The following is a 20,931-nucleotide window of genomic DNA, read 5'->3' as shown; positions in this document are numbered from 1 at the left end:
ATGACATTTTAAAATGGTTTTGAGAACATGAGTTTTAGTACGAGTAATTCCTTTACTAAAATTAAGGAAGAACTTTTAAAACTACAAGATAACTAAAAAAAATGTAACCACAAGACTGGAATTTCTAAGAAGCCAAGTGTCTTTCATTAGAACGAATACAGTTCAATATGGGAAAAAAAAAATCCATAGTGTCAGTATATTGTATTGCATATATACTGTATCTACATTGTGTTTGTTGTGTATGTATTACTCATATAAACAGACACATACAGTCTTACAGAGAAATGTCCATGTTTGCAGGCGCTGTTCACTAGCCATCTTAATTTTAAAACTGTAATACAAAATACAGCACAAAATAAAACGAAGTAATGGAAAAATTGGAGAGCGTTACTAAATACGTGGTAAAGATATTAAAAAACGTCTTTCAGCCTAAAACAATAAGAGTATAGTTTGGTATAAAAGAAATTATATTCACATTTATTTCCTTATCACTCTACAACATGAATGCCTCCAGAATATACTAATATTATGATTATTATTACAGCCTTTGATTTTCATCTCTATTAGGCTTATTTTATGCAGTCTGTTAATATTCCTATTAAAAACTTAAGTATTTGCACATTTTTAGACTCAAGTGAAAATAAAAGAGTACACATTAAGGCTAAAAACTCAATGTGTCTTTCTCTTCTTGGGACACAAAGAATCACAGTTACTACTACTAATGTAATGTAATATTCACATTACAGTTTAAAGGAATGAGAACAATGCTGTCCTTGGAGGTTCTCCAGATGCAACAAGACAAAGCCCTGAGCTTCTAGGTCCTACCCCATGGCTAACACTGCTTTCAGGAAGAGTTTGGGTTAAAGAGCTCACAAGCTCTCTTCCAGTCTGAATTGTTCTCTTACTCAAGAATGAAACTGCCCTGGTAGCCTGACCTGGTAAGCCTGGTCAACAGCAAAATGCACAGGATCCAAAGTATGTAATGGGTTATGGAAACAGATGACAATGCAGCACAAATTTGAGCACAATTGCATGCAAAATTACTTGTGAACTGCATGAATTTAATTGCAGCCTTGTCATTTTCAAGCTTACTATGCTATTTAATGATACTATCCGGTCAAATTCAACTCCTCTCAAAAAAAATCCCAAAATAAAGTAAATGAAGAAGGTACGCTGCTTTTATACCCTTTGAGATAGATGCTAATCACACACCGAGACTCCATGCAGGCAAGCAGGAAGTACATATACTTGTACATATACTTTGAAACAATAGCAGGAAATAATCTTAATTACTGTTAAGGAAATGTAGTATTTAGAATATAGGTATGCCTTGAGTAGTAAGTAGATTTGGATAATGTTTGGTTCATTTAAGTACTGCAGCACAACACCTTCACAATGTCTTTTATGTCTAATGAGAACTTTGCAATCCAAAACTGCATTTTAGGGTGACTGAAGGGAAGTAAAACAGATCCAAGCCATGTAATGGGTGAGATCCAGAGAGCTGCCCCACACACTTTTTCATTACAAACTAGGACCAACAGAAATGCTAAGAAAACTACTCAATTCTTCACACAGAAGGTCAACCCATTCGACTTCAGCGAACAAAATTATTTTTATGCAGTCATCTACTTATCTGAATACTACTGAGATTAAGACAGTTTGCTGGCAAAGACAGCTTTTAAGAACCTGACAGATCCATGATGCTATTACTGCCATGCTGTTCAAAAAATGAAGAAGCACAACTTTGCAGTAACTGTTCTAACATACAGCACATTGACTTCTGCTAAGTGAAACACTCAGCAGTCATTGCTTTAGTTATTTATTGCTGTGACTGACTGAAACATCCACAAACTTTTAAATTATGAATTGTTTTTACCTAAACTCTTCCCAGTCATGGCATTTTGAGTTCCAAGCAAAAAAAAAAAAAAAAAAAAAAAGAACACACCATCACAAGTCACTATTAAGATATTATTTCCTTTGTAACATCTTATAGAAATATTACAATAATCTAATATAGAAGATTTAGACTTTAAGTACATTTACAACTTATAGAAAGCTCAAAGAAATACTGCAGAATCACAGAAGAATAGATACATTGTAATGCATAATGTTCCTCTGTGGTGTCAGCATTAAAGCTGCTTAAAAGTTCTTTTTTTTTCGTGGTATCTGTAGCAGAGCAATTTGTGTGGAAATTGAGATTTCAATCCCCTGGGCCTTGCTAACTCTTACAGAATAGAAACTCCTTTAGCACATTCACAGTAGTATACCTGAATACATTCAAAGACCCCTGCAAACTTAGACTTGCTGAGAAGTAGAGCAACTTCCCTAGCTAGGAGTAACAGCTGTATTACAATACAGCCAGTCTCTCAATAGTTGCATCAGGACTTTTCATATTTGTTTTGGATATAATGAAAAGCACTGACTTTGGCTCCAGAAGCCCTAGATAATTTAAATTCTCACCTAATAGCCTACCATAACAAATAAGATCTAATCATTTGACCACAAGCTCTCAGATATTCTCACTGGATATGACCAGCCCTTAAATTCTGTATTTCAAGCAGCTCCAAAGATTTTCAGGGAAGGAAAAGCATCTGCTTTATCTGCTTTATCCTGAAACACTGATCTGATAGATTACATTTGTGATAAATTAGGATATAATTTTCACTTTGTTTAGATTATACAGATTATACATAGCTTTCTGACAATAAGAACACTTTAGACACAGACAAGCAAAATTTGGGCTCAGACACAGAAACAAGCTATGGAAGATCAGCTCAGGCCTCAGTAAAAGGCTTCATCATTACAGTTAAGCTAATTTAAATGACCTTGACCTTGTTGAGGAATAAGGTTCATGCATGGATACATACTTGCAAAAGGTGCCATGCAGCAAGCTATTTCTGCACTGAACTAGTAGCGTATCAGCAAGTAAGTATAAGTATTCTACTTGGCAGCCTCAGCAAAATCCTTAACTTTGAGGCAACCAACCTTTCCATGAAATCCACAAGGGAGGAAAGGTACCTAAGGACTTTAGAAGTCTTTAAAATGAGGAAGGAGCTATCAGCACCTGTCTAGGTAGTATAATGTAGTGTTAGAGTCCCTATGAAATATGTGCAAAGCACTAGCTCTGGAAGGTCAAAAGCACTTTAGCCATGTTAGTATGGCATTATATCTGGCTTTACTGCCATACCTCTCAAGAGAATAAATTAGACGGGCTGACACCATGCTGATGCAGTTAATTTTTTTTTTTTTTTTTACATTCAGTCTAGCTGGGAAAGCTTGACCTGTGATGTACATACAGCATGTTCATTGTTGTCAGCTAAATTAATCTAAGCCATCACCTACCCGTTTTCACTAAAGAATTATAAAACTGTTTCCAACTATTTCTGAATCTGCTTGATATGTAGGAATAATGTTTAAGATAAACTGAAAGAATGCACCCATGGCATATACTGTACTGGTTATTTTTTATTGAAAATCTTTTTTTCCTACTTAGTCTAAATAATTAATATTTAAAACACCAGCTACAGACAGAGAGACAATGTGGGAGAGCAGGCATCACCATAATCTTACATTATGCATAAGAATCAGATTCAAGACTTTGTTCTGGTCAATATGGAGCAATGTACGAAAAAGCAGTACTTCGTGCTGAAGTGATTCAGAATTCTGTATTAATACTGTTGCTGCAGTCAGTGGCCTCTACAAAGGTGCAGGAAACTTGGGTAAAAATCTGAGAGAATCAAATTGAGATTTTCTCACAGTTGCTTCAGGCAGTGGTTACAATGAAAAATGGGTGTAGGTCCTAAAATGTACGACTGCATGAGCACAGTATCCTTCTTACAAGTACAATGTGGTACCTTCTACATAGATGTTATTCATCAATAAAACACTGCTTCTCTTCAGTAGTCTAAGAAGCATTGCTTGTTCTATTCCTCTTTTACTCCTATGAATCGGGAAAGAAGATGGCTCTGTTTGAAGATCAATAGTAACTAACTATACAGCACATTGATGAAATTGCATTAGAATTACTATACAAAATACACAGACAAATTGTACAGTAATGAGCATGAAGAACAAACACTTCACATTTAGATATTCATTGCCAAAAGACAAGGATTTTCTTCCCTAAAGGCACAGATCTGTAACCCAAAACAATTATATTTTACTAAACAAGGAGACTGTACTGTCATCCAAGATCCTAATCACCAGATTCAATTTGTATACACAGTGAGAGTTGCTGCTGCCAAGCACTCATTATGAATGGGCTATAGCATCACATATTTTGAACATAATCCTTAGAAAAAATTAGGTAGTTATTGACTTTATCTCCTTAATGACCTTAAGGAGACTCCTCAAGAGTTTGCATGCACTATAGAGACTTTCTTCCTTACAATTGGGATTCTTAGCTGTTGAGTAACTTCACTGAAAATATGGACAAGTCTATCTTCCCCTGCTGCTGAAGCTGTGACTGTAAGACTTGAAATAAAATTGTTAAAAGGTGGCAACCCGAAACTGGCTTTGTATAGCTAGAGGTTGGACACAGTAGTTTAATCATGGGTGCCTGGTTTCTCTTCTGGCATACACACGACTGGGCCAAACATACAAAGCCTTGTATTCAGTTTGTGTAATTCAATACCTGATGGGTGCTGAGAAAAGTGGCTTATAAATTTGGAAAGCTGCTTTCTAGTGTCTGGAAGTTTACAGAAATTGGGGAAGGTCCTCATTCTGAAAAGCCACAGAAACTGGGGGAGATCACCAGGGGAAGGACAAACATCGCACTCATCACTGCTCCAAAAACTACAATTATCTAAGGAACTGCAGGCCAGTCAGCTTCACTTCAGTTCCTGGGAATATCACAGAAATGACTTATTGAAAGTCATTTCTGGGCACCTGAAGGTGGAACAGTCAGCTTAGGTTTCTCAAGTAAAAAATATGTCTAAGCAGTCTGTTTGCCTTTTATGAGTAAATGGACAGGTATGGGGAAGAGGACAGTGAAGTGGATAGCATTAATCTTAATTCTAGCATGGTTTTAACACTGACTCTCACAATATTCCTGTAGAATCACAGAATGAATGGTTTGAGTTTGAGGGGACCCTAAAGATCAAGTTCCAACCCTGCTGCCATGGGCAGGGACACCTTCCAGTAGCATCAGGTTGGCCAAAGCCCCACCCAACCTGGTCTTGAACCAGGGCTGCCCAGGGATGGGGCATCCAAAGCTCCTCTGGGCAACCCGTGCCAGTGCCTCACCATCCTCACAGTAAAGAATTTCTTCCTGTTATCTAAAATCTACCCTCTTTTAGTTTAAAGCCATTACTCTTTGTCCTATCACTACACTCACTGACAAAGAGTCTCTCCCCAGATTTCCCGTAGGCCCCTGTTAGGTACTGGAAGGACACAATGTAAGTTCTCACCAGAGCCTTCCTTTCTGCAGGCTGAACAACTCCAGCTTCTCTCTAGAAGTGCTCCAGCCCCCAATCATCCTTATTGCCCTCCTCTGGACTCACTCTATGTCTTTGTGCTGCGGGCCCCAGAGCTGAAGGTAGCCCTCCAGGTGGGGTCTCACAAGAGCAGAGTAGAGGGGCAAAATCACCCCTCTCGACCTGCTGGCCACACTTCTTTTGCTGCAGTCCAGGCTATGGTTGGCCTTCTGGGCTGCAAGCACACACTGATGGCTCATGTTGAGCTTTTCGTCAACCAAAGTCCCCAAGTTCTTTTCCTCAGCATTGTTCTCAATCCATTCTCCACCCCACCTGTATTTGTGCTTGTACCCAACTTACGATATAACACCTGGAACAGTGGTCATTAGGATGGCTAAAAAGCAGGCTGGATGGTTGGGGTTAGACAGGTAGTATTATACCTGGAGGCTGTTTAACAAGTGGATTACGCTAGACTCTTCCACTAGGCCCAATAATCTGGGAGGCCTGAGTGAACTACATAAGTATTTAACCTTGAAAAAAATTAAGACATTGAATACCTCCAAGTTTTCCATGACTTTTGTCTCTAGGCTCCCCTCACCAATAACGTACACTTTTTCCTTGCCCTTACTTTTGCTGCCAGTGTACACTACAAGGATTTCTTGTGGCCTTGCACATCCTTTTCTAGTCTCAGCTCTACCTGGATTGTCCTTTCTTAAACTGAACTCCGCACACTTGGACAGTGATCCGATATTCCTCCTAGGGAGCTCATCCCTGCTCCTTTCACCATCTACGTGCTCCCTTTCTGCATCTGAGCTTAGTTGGGTGTTCTCTATTCTTCCTTGCCATGCCTTCTTGATAACTCCTTACTCAAGCTGCACCTTGCTCTGATATCTTATGGAGCGTACCAAGAGATTCCTCCCCTCTGTGGAATGACTATAAATATAGTCATTCTCTTATTAGTGTAGTTGCTCTCCTTCTGCACATCAATAGCAGGGAGTAAAGACAGAGGTCTGAGGACAGCAGATGCAACCACTGCCAGCTGGCTGGCAGCAGGAAGCTGTGGAAGTAGCTGGGGAAGTTCAGGAAGATAAACCCAACTTTTCTCCCTTTTCACTGATAGGTTTGTGGGACTTTTCTGCTAGGTCAGCCCACTGTATAAAAAGCAGAGCAGAATTATTTATTGTCATGTAGAGAAGATCAACAGGCAGTTTTGTGGCCCAGGATAAGGAAAGTTGGAGTTCAGACCTGGTATTATAGAAAAAATACATGATGAGGTAAAATTTAAAACAAGGTTTTGAGTTGGTTTGACATAAATATGTCCTTAGTTACTTCCATGTGGCAGTTTACTGATGTCATACAGAAAATAAGACTATAAGGGGTAGGCCTGAGATTACAAGACTAGCTATTTAAGGAGTAAGTACTGTGCTCTGCAGAAACAATGAGTGAACTTTCACAGCAACAGGTGTTTTCATGGTACATTTTTAGGCAATTTTTAAATCACATGTCCAATAATCATCTGTTTGTATCAGAATTTTAATTTATATACCTGTTTTATACACATCACATTTTAGTCACCGAAATCTTATTTTGTGTATTTGGATGTGGGTACCAAGGTCCTTGTAGTGGGGAGGCTGCTGGGGTGGCAACTGAGGGGAGAGGCTGGGGCTGCCCTGTGCTGGACACAGCTGGTTCCAGCCAGCTCCATCAGCCAAGCTGGTGGTGCCTCTGTGAAAGTGCATGTGAGAAAGGGGAAAAGGCTGCACAGGCAGAGTACTGAGGGAAAGAAGTGTGAGAAACAATTCTGTGAACACCAAGGTCAGAGAAGGAGGGAGAGGAGGCACCAAAGCAGACATTCTTCTGCAGTCCACACAGGAGACCATCCACAGAGCAGGTATTCCCAGGATTAACTTGAAGGACTGCCATCACGGCAGAAGACCCATGCAGGAGAGAAGTGTGAGGAGTAGGTAACAGCAGAGAGGAACTGTTATGAACAGACTGCAACCAACCATTACTTTGTACTGCTTGAGGAGGGCAAAGTAGAAGAGTCAGGGAATATTGAGCCAGTAAAGAAATATGGGGTAGAAGAAAGCTGTTGTTTCAATTTATTTGCTTCTCACCATCCAAAAATCTATTTTAATTGGCCATAAAATCAATTTTGCCTAAGTTGAATCTGTTCTGCTCTTTATGGTAACTGGTAAGTCTCCCTGTCTTTACCTTGACCCATGAGCTTTTTCACCGTATTTTTTTCCATTTGTTGAGAAGTGGAGTGAGAGCAGATGGGTGGACATCTTTCAGCTGGTGACTAAATAATTCTTAGAATTATTCTAATCTCTGAAATTATTTAGTTAACCTCAAGATTAAAAATATATAGATATCAGAAAATGAAGACTTGGAACTAGTAAATATGTCAATGAATGCAGTGAAGACTTGCTGCTAACAGAATCCTTTCAAAAGAAACCATCAGGCATCATCACAAAAAGTTCTTTAGCCAAAAAAGTTGTATTCTAATTGAATTCATTCTGCATCAGACTTGGTGACCCTGACACTTATAGTTTATACTTCAATATAAAATAATTTTTCAGAAACATGAAAAATATTTCATTTGAGGCATGTCTGAATCATCTGGATTGCACTTTGACATAAGGTTGTTTGGATGGTAAGATTTATAAAGAAAAAATGATTAACACCTGAATCACGAAAAAGACCTTAAGGGTAAGTTATCATCACACGTTATGTTTAATTACTTATTACTATTACTTTGTCATATTTAACAGCTGAAGTGAGAGTAATATTAATGTTTTAGCTAACAGGCTTGTTTTTAATATCAGTGTGGAATATATATTTATGTATTTTTTCTTGTGTTTCTCTTTATTTACGTAATTATGTACCAATGCATTCAGAATGCAACATCCCATTAATTGATTTGTGATAATGAAGATATAGCTATACTCACTACATTTCATGATTGTGCTTATAATTCCAAATGATGATTATGTTCCATATAATTTCACAAAGAGTAACAGGAGTTCCACTTGTCTGCACTGTATCTTCAGATTCTGTAACAAGTGTTTTTTAACCTACCAAGCCATCATGAAATCCGTGCAATAGCCTTTCATATTCCTTTGATATTCCTTTGATTTCCCTTTTAAGTATCAAAACCCAGAACACAATCCTCAAAATGTATTTCCAGTGGAGAAGCCAGCGGTGGGCAAGAGGCTGGGACGCAACAGTTGACCCAAACTGACCAAAGGGATATTTCATACCATACGACGTCAAGCTCAGCAATGAACATGAATTTACAAAGCGGAAGTCATGCTTGGCCAACCTGACAATCATTGCCAAAGAAGGCTGTCTTAGTGAACGAAGGGAGCGAAGTGGTTGTTGTCTATCTCAATTTTAACATTGCTTCCAACATTGTCTCCTGTAGCAACAATACAGACAAGCTAAAAAAATAAAGGCTGGGTAAGTGCCCAATGAGGTGGATTAAAAACCCACTGGTTTGTCATCAGTGGCACAAAGTCGATCCAGATGCCAATCACTAATGGGGTATCCCAGAGTCTGATAGCAGCTCCAGTAGTATTTAATATATTCTTTACTGATTTAAGATGGTTTAATGGAGTGCACCCTCAACATTTGCAGTTGGCTGTTTTGCATTTCAGAGGTACCTTGACAGACCCAAGCCAGGACTGAGAGGACTCTTAAAGAACTGAACAAGGAGAAATGCAAAGTCCCATACCTAGGAAAGAACAGCACATGAACCAGTATGCTCTGCAGGAAAACGAGCTGGAATGTCTCTTCGCAGAGCACTTATAGTCCTAGTGGACTAAAAGTTGATCGCGAACCATCAGTGCATCCCTGCAACAGAATAAGCCAGCCATATCCTGGCCTGCATGAAGAAGAGTTTTGCCAGCAGGTGGAGAAGGCGTTTCTTCCACTGTACTCCATATGGAGTCCAGTTCTAGGCTCCCCAGAACAAGAAAGGCATGGACTTACTGGACCAACACCAGAGCAGTGTAACAAAAATGATTAAGGAACTGAAGCCTCTTTCATAAGAGGAGAGGCTGAGAGAGCTTGGACTGTTCAGCCCGGAGAGAAATCTCAAAGGGATCTTACCAGTGTGTACAAATACCTAATGGTAGGGGGATGAGGAAGAGGCAGACAGACTCTTCTCAGTAGCGTCCACAGACAGGACAAGAAGCAAGGGGCACTAACTGCAACACTATAGGTTCTGATAGAACTTAAGGAACCCTATCTTTGTTGTGAAGATGACTGAGCACAGAACAGGCTGCCATGAGAGGCTGTGGAATCTCCATTCTTGGAGATCTTCAGAATCCAATAGGACACACTCCCAAACAAACTGTTCTAGTTAACCTTGCTTGAGAAGTGAGTAGGACTAGATCTCAAGGGATCCCATCCAACCTAAACGGTCCTGTGATTCTGTGATAAATGTTTATCTAATAACTATTTTATAACATGAGAGTAACTATAACCTTCCAGCAAAATGGAAAATAGCACTGATCATTTTTCCAAATACATTTTTTTAATCTAAAGTTATTGAACAGCAAGCGTCAATGTATTAATTCTACTCTCAATTCTACTTGTTCCTTTGAATAATTCACTTATTAAGTAACCTACTGCTTTTAGTTTGAACATGGCACAATATTTAATGTACAAGCGTAGAGGCTAGAGAAATATTTTTACCATAGATTATTTGTAGAACAATGCAAGTAAATATTTTTTCACTTAAGTCCTTACACGTGTAGTGACTTGAGTATGACTGAAGCAGTATATTTTTTTTCAGCTGAAAAACTAAGAGAATTTACTAGTCTTTTTTTTAACCTGTAGTACAGGATTTGTTTAACTTAATAATTTTGGGTTTTGCTATTTTCTAAAAGAAAGCTCGATGTTCAAATGATAAATTAACTGTTTATTTTTATTTAAAAAGAACAAAAAAAAAAAAAAGGCTGACAGAATGTTTTTGTTTGCATTGGTGCCTCTAATATTTTGATCAGAATCAGACCAACTGTATTGATCAGTTTTTCAAATACTTTCAGTTGTCCTAAATCTGTTCCTAGCTCAATTATATTTGCATCTTCCCATTCCTGTCTGCATAAACCAAGAGTGTAAATTAAGTCTAAGTCCACAAAGACTATCCAGACAGTCTCAGACGATGGAAGCCCCCTAAGGGAAAGGCATTCAAATGGCATCTGGGAGAGAAAAGAGCCCAACAAGTAGAATGAAACACTTTCAGTTCTCTCTTCAGTTTTATATGAAGACACCTAATATCTACATATGAGCTGAGTGTCTAAGTCCGCAATATAGTCTGCAGAGATTAAATAAAAATAATCATGAGAACTTCAGAGACTGATCCCGTCAACACTAAAGGAACTCAGGAAGGATTAAGTCACCTAAATTGGTTTACCACGTCATATGAGAAGGCCTCTGGGATCCAATAAAATAGTGCAAGTCCTGTAGTTATTATTTAAAACCCATGGGAAACCCATGACCTTCTGGAGGGTCAGCTAGAGACAAGATAGAATATGCTGGGGGAAGTGTAAAATAATACAAGACAACTGTGTTTAGGCAACTAAATCTTGATGTCAGGATCTGACAGCTGAACAGGCTGCTAGAATCCTTTGACTGTACTATCTCTCTGCTGATAATATTGCGAGCTTAGACAGGCAGCATATTCTTGACGCAAAGACACATAAATTTAAGCACTTTTTCCCAAAACTGATTCTTGCCATTTATGCTTCATTATGTCAGGAAAGTTAAAAGTAGCTTTACTATTAATTGAAGGGACAAACATATTGCAACAGTATGTGTAAATCTGGGAAAAAGCTAATTGTGTGCGCTTGGAAGCGAGTGGTCACGCTAATGTAAGGAGACAGGATGTAGCTTTAGCTTGCTGAAGTTCTTGGTCTGAAAAAACAACACACATCTGTTTACAAAGGTCATTTTCAGAAACAAAGATGATGTATTCTATATAAACATTTGCTGAAGAGCACATATAAGTACAACAACAGCAGCAGCTGATGAAGCTTGAATAATCAGATCTGGCATTATCAAGAGTACCTAGTGGAACTGAGTAGCATTCTTCCATGGAGTAACGTTGGCCAGCCAAAGCAAATTAAAAAAAAAAAAAAAAAAAAAAAAAAGGCAAAAAAAAGCAAGAAGGGCTAAGCTGGAGACAGAAACTTCACATTACTAGGTCATCTGCTCCTTTGATGTAGCCTTGCTTGACAGTGTGATTGAGGATGACTAAACATACGAAGGGATACTGCAGAAGAGGGAATGCAGTTATCTCTAGCAGGTATAAAAAATTGTTGATTATTTTTTATTATGCTTTTGTTATTTTTCTCCTCCTTCTAATATAGCACTGCTGTATTAAGTCACTTATGATTTCTCACTAGGGAAAAAACAGTTTCTTGAATGCCTAGATCTCTTATTTTCTGGGGCAATCTCTCTACAGGTTAAGAAGACCACTGTTGCTGCCACTTAAATCCTGACACAAAGGATACATCCGTGCACTTGTCATCTCAGCTGTGATAACTTTTCATAAAAGTCTACATGAGCTGCAAGACAGAAGATCTTAACAGTGCTCAGAAAAATATTTTAAATATTAATAAAATAATTTTACAATATTTTAGTTAAACAGCTATTTAAAATGAAATGTTAAAAAATGTAAAATGAATAAAATATTAGGTAAATTTACAGAAAACGCGTAATTTTAAGTAATACATTAGCTATCAAAATTCTAGAGCCTACACAGTAGAAATCAGTGTTTAAAGACTGATCTTTAAGACATTAAGTTACATTATGACCAGAAAAAAACATTCAAAATGCCTGACGAAAGACAGTACTTTTCGAATAACTTTCTATAAACAAAGTGAAAAAAAGTAACATAATTTGGCCTAACCCATTTGATGTATTATTGTAATGACTACGTTTCTAAAATCTCAAAACAACCAGGGAACTACTTTATAATTTTGTATGTTTGTTAGGGAAACATACACTTGACACATGCTCTTTGTTCACAGTGACGCTGAAAGTATTTTTCTGCAGTATTTGTTTCAGTGTAAATAATAGGAGTATTTTGTAATCATTTCACATTTTAGGAACTGTACAAAACAAAAATTTTAGAAGGCATGTATCCTCCACAGAAGAAAAAAAATCATGTGCAAATACTGCATTTCATCATATGTAATCTGATCTCATCACTAGGTGTAGTAAATTATATGACATTTGATACATTTCTGAGCAAGATTAAACAATGTAACTATTGTTGAGCTTGAATTTACTCCTTCTGGATCTAAAATTACACCCTCTACTGCTCTTCTTTCCAGTACTAACCATCCTTATGTACTCTCTTTTTTGGAAATGTGATGTGTCCTGGGTTCTAAGTCCTAAGGAGTTACATGGTCGAGCTAACAAAATTACAAGAACAACTTTATAATAAAAAAATGATAGAGTATTATCTTCATTACAAGTGATATGATTACATTACTTAAAAACAATGGAAAAGGTGAGGGGTTCATCTATTTGACAAAGTATCAGTGTTAGGTAGAAGTCCAACTGTCCATACTATTATTTGGTTATTACTCAGTTTTATAATTAGTAAACCAGGTAGATGACTATGTTTGAAGCAAATAAAGAAAACTTCCAATGTTAGTATGCTGTCAGAGCCTTAAAATACTCAATGATACTCATCCAACTGCACAGCATATTCAAGTGGAATATTCCCAACAGACTGACTCATACCATCTAATTTTACTGTAGTTTCCTTTGTAATTCTGAAGAGCAATGTCTTGCTCTGAAAAGACCTTGCTTTGGAATCAAACTACTTTTCACTTACTTCTGCTAACACTTTAAACTTGTTCAAGATTATGTTTGCTTTCACTAAGACATTGAAGATGCTGCACATACAGGTTTGCAACTTCTTCTTTAAACCTTATTATGCATCAAGTTTCAAAAAGCAAGCAATACCCCCAACACTTTGCATTGGATGAATTACTCTTTGACACTTGTCTAATTGGTACATTCCGTAGCGGATGTCCACTACGTTGCACTTTAACGATGAAAAAAACATGCACTGCAATCAAGCAATGGGCAATCTATCACTCATTTTTGAGTAACAGTCACCAGGATATCACATTGCCCTTGTCAGTAATTAACTAACACTAGATAATAGCTAACGTATTAATACACTGAAGAGTATCGCATTTGTAGCAGATGACTGCTTGTAACAGAAAACAACTATGATAGCTGATATAAAAACAAAATGAAAAACACCTGTCCTTCCAGGGTAAATGTGTAAGGGAAATGAACTCAAGTCAACCTTCTTAGTCAAATAATGAAAAATCAGAGAAAGAAAATACTTGCAGACTGCATGTTCCTTTTCAAATTGGAGTCTCATAAGCCCTTCAAGTACAGATGTCATTTATGAATACAACTGGAAATTTTGACGGAAATATATATGTAAAGCTCAAGACAATTGTTTTAAAATCCAGTAGTTAAAATTTTACATCTGCAGGACCACTGGCACCACTGCATCACTTCACCACTAATGAACCAAAGTGTTTTTGATACCCAAGAAGTATTATTATTCAGAACACAGCACTTTCTGATGAGAATATTCTGGGAAAAATGCTTTTAAAGTTTTAGGCAATAGAATTACATGGATTTTCCTAACCTTTGCTGAAATGTCATGAAAAGTGTGAAGAATACTGTACAAGTGATACATGCACTAAAGGTTGTAACAAATGGAAGGTTTAGGAAAAACCATATAAACCATACAGTTTAGGAAAAACCATACTGGTATTTCCTAAACTGTACTTCGTTCTGCAGACAAACTACATTCCTCTCAGTTGAGGGGATGCCAACAGAATCCTTTATAGTATTCTGAACTTATGTGATATTCATCACAGACTGGAACGTCTATGAAAAATTTTATGCAAAAAATATGCAGAAATCATGCAACTTGGGGCAGGAAACTGTAACCATTTCTTCAAGCACAGTCATATGACCCCAAGTGTATTTAGGTTGATTAAACTGAATACATCAAAACATTAAGCATGAATTGTTCTGCTACATATAAAGCATTTAAGTATATGTCAGCATCATTTTAGAGAAATTTTAGTACATCTCTGCCCATTAAATATTTTGTCATTAGTGCTGTAAAAATGTAAAGATTAACACTAATAGCAACATGGTCAGCCCAACAGGTCAGCAAAGTCAAAGCGTTACTATGGTTATGTGCAAATCTAGATGACAAGGTAGTATTTTACTGTGCTTGTAAAATTTACTTTGCATCTATGGTAATACTTCTTTTTATTGGTTGATTTCAGAAAACAGTGATTTACTTTGCACTATACAATCTCCTTTAAATGTGTTTCAGCATAATGTGAGTAAAGAAACTATAAATCAAAACACTTAAGTGTTGACCTACTTAGCAAGAATTAGATCAACATCCTGTTTGAGTTAATATTGAGTTAATATTGATTTATCCTCCAATAAGCAAAAGATCCTGTGTCCTTTTACTTGTTTTAGTTGAGGCCATTGCTATGAAATTAAAAATAAGTAGAACCTATGAAATAGCCCTCTTTGCTGCGGTAGAGAATGTAACATACCTGTGAATCCAGGAGAACAGAAACACTGATAGCCTCCAAGCCTGTTGATGCAGCTTCCTCCGTGCAAACAAGGCAAAGTTTCACACTCATTTACATCCATCTCACACAGAGACCCATAGTATCCAGGTGCACAGTTACATAGGAATCTTCACAGAAGAGAAAACTGGGTAACTCAATGGAAGCAAACATCATCTATTCTAATATTCTGAAACTATGTTCTGATGTCAAACTGTGGTCCCTAATCAGCATCCATATTAATATAATTAACAGACTCCTCTCATTTCCATGTTTCTAACGCAAGCATAGCAATTTACTGTGTTGGCTTTTTTTTTTAAGTAGTAGGAAAATTGTGCTCAAAAATTTCAGCTGAACCTATAGGAAATTGCATATGGGATAACATTTTGTCAGAAGTCTCTGAAAAACTGTAGTGTTGTGGATACAAACACAAGATACAGTATTTTTTTCTTATTTATACTTTGTTAGTAAACATTCACCTTAGAAAACTTAATTGTTGGAAACTGAGAAGAGAGAGAAAGCAATCTAACTGCAGTTCAACTCTTCTATTTCACTTTTATGCCAAATTTAACAAAAAGGAGGAAAAAGAACAAATTGTGCCAACTTCCCTTATATTTTCCTCTCAGATCACGTAAGAAACAAGTAGCTGAGTCTGCAACATTTGCTGACCCCGTTTTGATAGAGAATCCATGTCGCCTGCTGAAGGTCCCTTCCAAACCTCAATACAGCAAAGTACATTTTACATACAAGTAATTTTTTTGATTTTTTATTTCATTTATCTGTATTAACTAACCTGTTAATGAGATCAACGCAAGTTCCATTGTTTTTGCAGGGTCCTGATAAGCATTCATTAATCTCCAACTCACAAAGTGTCCCAGTAAAGCCATGTTGGCAGGAGCACCTATCAAAGAGGATGTCATCGTTTTACTTTTCAGTTTACCATAAAAAGATTCCTGAAAAATATGGGGCATATTTTGGGAGGAACAAATCAAAAGTGTTTTTTTTTTCTTTTTTTTTTTTTTTAAATGATCATTAGAAAGTTCTGTATTTCAACAAACATCCTAAGTACATTGACTTCAGCCTAGGAAACGGTATTTTTACTATTATTAGTTGAAGCCACAGATTTTGTGCTGACCCAGCTGTGCAGGGGCTCAGGGTTTGTCTTCACCTGACATGGTTTTTGTTTGTTTTGAGACCTACCCTGGAGCCAACTGACTGATGCTTCCCCTTGCTTTAGTCTCAGATCTGGGATTGGCACCTACAGAGAGCGTGTGACACACTGGGACAAGCATGGTGTTGCAAACAGTAGTCCCTTATGTCCATGGGGGCTGCAGAAGCTTGTAAGCAGTGCAAAGGAAGCAAATTATGATAATGAAACATACCAAAATAGCTCCAAGCAGGTACAAGACGAAAACCGTAACACCTACCTAGCAGACACTTCTAAATGCAGGTCACTTACGAAAATGCTGCCAGTTTTTCTTGAGGAAGACTGAAATCACTGATCCCAGAACCTAGACAGACTTTGTGAGGATACTCGTAACAACAGACACAAGGGCTAGATAATTGTAAGCTTTCTTACCTAACAATTTTAACTATATTTTTTGAAGCTCTTTTGTACTAATATGGACGTAAGTATCAGTATATTTGTAACTGGATCAATAATAGCTGTTTTAATATGTGATTAGGTTGTTAAGATTTTAATTAGCCTAACAATAAATTCTTGGGTCCATACACAGGGCATGTTCCTTTCTGACCACAAGATTGTAAATGTAACATAACATGTAGTGTGTCAAACCCGTAACAAAATAAGGAGGCATTATAGCACCGAAGGGCAGCAAACATAATACAAGTAAAGGATGGAAAGAATAGCTAAAAGCTAACAAGCAATTTATCACACTGGGTATCTGTTGCTCAAATAACTTCCCTCACCTGTAACTGTTAATCCCATCCACACAGAGACCTTCATTCTGGCATGGATGGGAGATGCACTCATCACTGTTAACTTCACAGTAAGTACCTTCAAATCCTGAAAAATAGATTGTATTAACTATGAATAAGTGAATTCCACTACACAATTTGAATATAAGGGTCATGGATCTTATTGGGAGTTGAGCTATCTGAGCTCAGGATCAATTTCCATAACTCAAGTGTCAGGCTTGAGAAAATTCAGGCACTGTAGAAGCTGTTAAAGAAAGAGATGAGGAAAACATCAACTGCTCCTTCTCATAGGAGCACTTCAGCTGAGGCTCTCTGCCCTTTGAGCTGTGTTGCAGCCATGCCCGTGGACCATGTATCAGTTCTGCACGCTGACTCTTGACTCAGATCAGCTCCCTGGCTTGACCTTGCACCCGCTGCACTACTACAGATTTGACTGGTGATCTGGCACCTAGGCTGATTGGTCCTTCCCTGCTCACGTGACTCACATATTGTCAAGACGAGATCCTTGATGGTGAGGTCCCTGCCCTGGCATTGCTTGGTTGGCTCATATTTGGTTGTGGAGCAGCCAGTCCTCACTGCTCCCTCCCTCCCTCACATGCTGCACATCAAGTGTACATCAAGTAAAAGCCATCCTAAAGGAATTTTCTCCAATTATTTTATTCATTAGCTTCAACCAGTTCATCTCCAGAGACTAAAAGAAGCCTTATCAAACTTTAATGAACCAGAAAGAACACATTTGGATGTAGCTCTTGGATACTGTGAAATGCAACCAGTTTTAAAGGACTTAAAAGGCCTTCTTGGGGCATGTAGGACAGTATCAAAAATGAAAAGCTAATTCAAAAATCTACAGCATAATAGAGGTTAAGAGAGACCAAATTTATCCAAAGCAGTCAGTAGATGAGAAAAAATATTTAGCTGGTTCTAAAAATATTTAGCTGGTTCTACTACTTACATGAAGAAAAAATGTAATTCATTATGATCTTATATGGAACAGCTTCTTATTCTTTTGTGATACTCAGTAATATCTGAGCAAGCATCTCCTTTTTAGAATACCACAGCTGTCATTACAATATATAAAAATGAAAATGGAGGGCAATTCTGCTTCCACCTGACACCCCAGTTGGTTATGGAAGTTTATAGTCTTTTTGAGGTAAATAATACTGAAGTGAAAGCATAAAGCACCATTTAGACACATTTTTGATTGCAGCAGTACACGCTATTCCAGCCCATGGCAAAATACAGCTACCTTGGAAAGGTATAAATGAAACAAATATAGAGCAGGCATGGTATTTTACCTACTATTCCTACAAATGGAGAAAAATACTGGCTTCATTGCATAATTTAACCACTTACTTACTACATTATGAAATAATATGTGTTCTAATATTGAAAATTGTCTTTTTGTAACTGAAATAAACTAGCTCATCCTTTTTTTTTTAAAAAAAAGTCAATCTCATTTTTCTTAATGACACGTGCTGATCATAAAAGACACCAAACTATTTACGTTTTGATCTATAATTTTAAAACACCGACTTCTGAATTCATGCAGCAACACTAAAAAACTGTAGCCATGCTGGGAATTTTTACAGATTGCTTTCAACTAATACTATTTAGCAGAAACACTCAAATCTTCTTAACAGGACATAAAAAGTATCAGTGTTATTTATTCTGTTATATACATAATTTCTGGATGTCTGTTGTGTAGTATAACGTCTGCAAAAAGAATGTTTCAATGAAAGCATATTGGTTAATAAGCCAATTTTAATTCACTGCTGATATATGTTCTCAGAGAAAATTATGAAAATTAACGTAACTGTGCACATTGCTTGTACAAACAACAGGGGTCAAACCTCAAAATATGTACTATTATATTAGAATCAAAATACCTGTACGTTTACAAATATATTTGGACAGCAACCAATCATACTGTTTTCAGATCCAAAAGACTACTTTAAATGCTCACATGTAAGAGGAGTTGGCTTAAGGAGAGAGTAACCCTCGTCATTTATTTACACAGTGTTGTTAAAACTATGAGAGACCTCATGGGCCTAACACGCATGGACATGTAGTTCTTCTATTTTACATGACAGTCAAACATAATTTAAAGTGCAATGTAACACATTAGTAAATTTTGTATAACTCACAAATGCTGCCACACATAGTCAGGATCTTCTGGAAGACTTAAACTAAGATCAATGTATGGTTACAATTTTTTCAGTACTGTAGATGTTTCCAGATTATTTCACATGGGGGGGGGAAACAGACGTGTTTTTCATTTAAATTGACTTGAAATGTTTAAAGTGTCAGACATACTACTGAATCTAACATTTAAGTTACAAAGAAACTTGCAGTACATAAATAAGCATTCACTTAGCGGAGCCAACAAAATATACTAGAAGACTTAATTTGTCGTTTATATGGCAAATATATTTCATTCATTTGAATTACAAAATACAATCCTTTTTGTTTTAAGCAAACTATTTTGTAAAGCAGCACATTACTTAAAAGCCTGAAAATATGCATGCTGCTGTAAGGTACTGTTACCATAACAATATTTAGTATTATGTGTAGGAAAGTAATATGCACATTTAAATGCAAGTACTTTCTGCCTTTGCTAGTGCAAATCAGTCAAACTTTGGATTTAAACTGTAAATCAATAGCACATGTAAATGATTTGTTGCAGCTCTCCAGCCATATACTTTAACAGGTAGCTTTTCCACATTTCAAACCTGGGTGACACATTAAAAATGCAATTTTTGACCTTAACGCTTTTTATGTGGAAAACCTGAAAGCTTTCTGAACGCAGTTCAAACTACTCTGAACTTCTAAATGAAAAGCTGCATCTAATCAATAGGGAAGAGCAAATGGCACGCACTGCCACTCTGGAATACAGAATTGCATTAGATACCTGCTCAAAATTTCCAGTATTGAGTTTAAGAAATTATCCTAACAGGGATGGACAATCGAGTGGTTTTTCTTTTTTTCCCCCCATGGGTCTAGCCATAAGGAGTAGATGAATGTCATTGTAATGACAAATAAATGGCTTTTATTTGTCAAATATATTTTACATTATTTGTCCTATGACATTTGGGAAACTGAAGTTAGATAGGAATGGAATCTCATTGGTATTATGAAAGTTTCCAATAGGATCTTTTTCACAAAGTAGTTATCCACTTTAATTTTTACAGAAATTCCAATGTCCTGTGGTAGTTTTGCCAACAGTATCAATGGATGAAGCATTAAAACCTGTTGCTTAAGTTGGGATAGACCCTACTGCTCCTTCAGCTTCTCTGAAATACTGGAAATGGCTACTGTGGGTCTCAGCTCTGTATGATCTGCAATGCACAGTGTAGCTACACATTTGCTGTTATTATTATGGTCATGTTCATTTCCTTAATCCATTTCAGAGAAATACCACAAAATTTACCTTCAGAGGCAACATAAAGGACAAACTGCATTCTTTCTCTATAAGCTTTCCACTGATTTACACACCAGCAAAGAATCATGGATTGTACTTGGCTTCTCATTGTGAAACACTGACGAATGTTTGCAAGCAGTACAGATATAATAATCATAACACACAGCTATGAAGTCTTTATATTTTTAGATACAGTACTTCATACTGCATCAAAACACATAGTATATTGTTTGACTCATTGTTTGAGTATTATATCAAGCACTCTCTCAAGCAGCCCACTTCACCGTCAGCTGAACCAATGTTTGTTTCATATGCAGGTGGTGGTTTAACACCAATGGGTAGCTAAGCACCACCATGCTGCTCCCATTCCCCCACCTCACCAGAATAGAAGGAGAAAATACAATGAAAAAAAAACTCGTAGGTTGAGATAAGGACAGGAAGATTACACACGAATTACCGTCACAGGAAAAACAGACTCAGCATAAGGAAGATTTATGTAATTTATTGCCTTTGGCTA

General features: G+C 37.1%; 1 protein-coding gene across 1 annotated transcript in view; it reads right to left on the bottom strand.

Annotated features, from left to right (window-relative positions):
- The window catches only part of EYS (eyes shut homolog), an 883,205-nt gene that overhangs the window by 423,784 nt on the left and 438,490 nt on the right, over window positions 1-20,931 (bottom strand). Inside the window, exons 24-26 of the mRNA XM_035323172.1 lie at window positions 16,988-17,084; window positions 15,852-15,959; window positions 15,044-15,189 (exon numbers count right to left, since the gene is read on the bottom strand). Of these exons, the coding sequence (XP_035179063.1) occupies window positions 15,044-15,189; window positions 15,852-15,959; window positions 16,988-17,084 (351 nt within the window). The remainder of the gene's footprint in view (window positions 1-15,043; window positions 15,190-15,851; window positions 15,960-16,987; window positions 17,085-20,931) is intronic.

This window comes from Oxyura jamaicensis, chromosome 3 (assembly GCF_011077185.1).
Source record: "Oxyura jamaicensis isolate SHBP4307 breed ruddy duck chromosome 3, BPBGC_Ojam_1.0, whole genome shotgun sequence".
NCBI classification, from domain to species: Eukaryota; Metazoa; Chordata; class Aves; order Anseriformes; family Anatidae; genus Oxyura; species Oxyura jamaicensis.
Note: the sequence above shows the minus strand (reverse complement) of the source record. Positions and strands in the feature narration are given on the sequence as shown.